Genomic DNA, 1,206 nt, shown 5'->3' with positions numbered 1-1,206 from the left:
GATCAAAGACCTCAACATAAATCCAATTACACTAAATTTAATAGAAGAGAAAGCAGAAAGTAGTCTTGAATGCATTGGCACCAGAGACCACTTCTTAAATATAACACCAACAGCACAGACACTGAGCACAACAATTAATAAATGGGACCTCTTGAAACTGAGAAGCTTTTGCAGGGCAAAAGACAAAAAGAGCCTACAGAATGGAAAAAGATCTTCACATCTGACAGAGGATTGACATCCACAGTATATAAAGAACTCAAGAAACTAGACATCAAAATACTGAACAATACAATTAAAAAATGGGCGGCAGGCTCACACCCCTCTCTGGGGCTCCGGACCTGCCCTTGCTCACTCCCTCCGCCCGCCATCCCCACCGAGGCACTTGTTCAGGCAGCGCAGAGTAGGCCCGGGCAGTGCGGAGAGCGAGCTGGAGCTGAGCAGGTCCCAGGAGCCCGCTTCTCTGCTCACCTGGTGGTGAGCATCATCGCCCTGAGGGGGAGAAGGCGAGGGTAGGCCCAGGAATAATGGACTCCAAAGATCAAGGAGTGAAAAATCTCAACATGGAAAATGACCATCAGGAAAAGGAGGAAAAGGAAGAAAAGCCACAAGATGCTAACAAAAGGGAGCCGCCTGTGGCCCTGCCTTTGGAAACAGGCGAATACAGTGTGCCTAGAGGAAGTCGCAGACGGTTCCGTGTCAGGCAGCCCATTGTGCACTATAGATGGGACCTGATGCTTAGGGTTGGAGAGCCCCAGGCAAGGATGAGACAGGAGAACATGGAAAGGTTTCAGGAGGATGTGAGACAGCTCATGGAGAAGTTGAGGGAAAGGCAGCTGAGCCATAGTCTGAGGGCAGTTAGCACTGACCCCCCTCACCATGACCATCATGATGAGTTTTGCTTTATGCCCTGAACCCTGAGGTTTTCTCTGAAGATAATGTGGGGACCCCTGCTTCTAAAACTTACATGTTTGTGATGCACTGTTGTAAAAATTTTGATGTTACTTCTTTCTTCTCGTTACCAGCTTATAATTGGAACTTGTGTTTTTGACTCGGTCTGTAATTCTTTTGTTAGCAGAATTTATCAATCGCATGGAAAGATGCTCATTACCTATTGTGAAGCTAATAAAGCAGATTAAAAAGGCAAAAATAAATAAATAAATAAATAAATAAATAAATAAATAAATAAATAAAAATGGGCTAAAGTGC

At 44.9% G+C, this 1,206-nt stretch overlaps 1 protein-coding gene across 1 annotated transcript; it reads left to right on the top strand.

Annotated features, from left to right (window-relative positions):
* Positions 1-435: 435 nt before the first annotated feature.
* LOC118596420 (protein BEX2-like) lies at positions 436-993 on the top strand. Its single transcript, XM_036207303.1, has one exon. The coding sequence runs from the start codon at positions 525-527 to the stop codon at positions 909-911; it is 387 nt and encodes a 128-aa protein (XP_036063196.1). The 5' UTR covers positions 436-524; the 3' UTR covers positions 912-993.
* Positions 994-1,206: the final 213 nt, after the last annotated feature.

This window comes from Onychomys torridus, chromosome 15 (genome assembly GCF_903995425.1).
Source record: "Onychomys torridus chromosome 15, mOncTor1.1, whole genome shotgun sequence".
NCBI lineage: Eukaryota > Metazoa > Chordata > Mammalia > Rodentia > Cricetidae > Onychomys > Onychomys torridus.
Note: the sequence above shows the minus strand (reverse complement) of the source record. Positions and strands in the feature narration are given on the sequence as shown.

Coding starts and splice junctions, on each gene's coding strand:
- LOC118596420 (XM_036207303.1), top strand. CDS start 525: ATGGACTCCAAAGATCAAGGAGTGAAAAATCTCAACATGGAAAATGAC.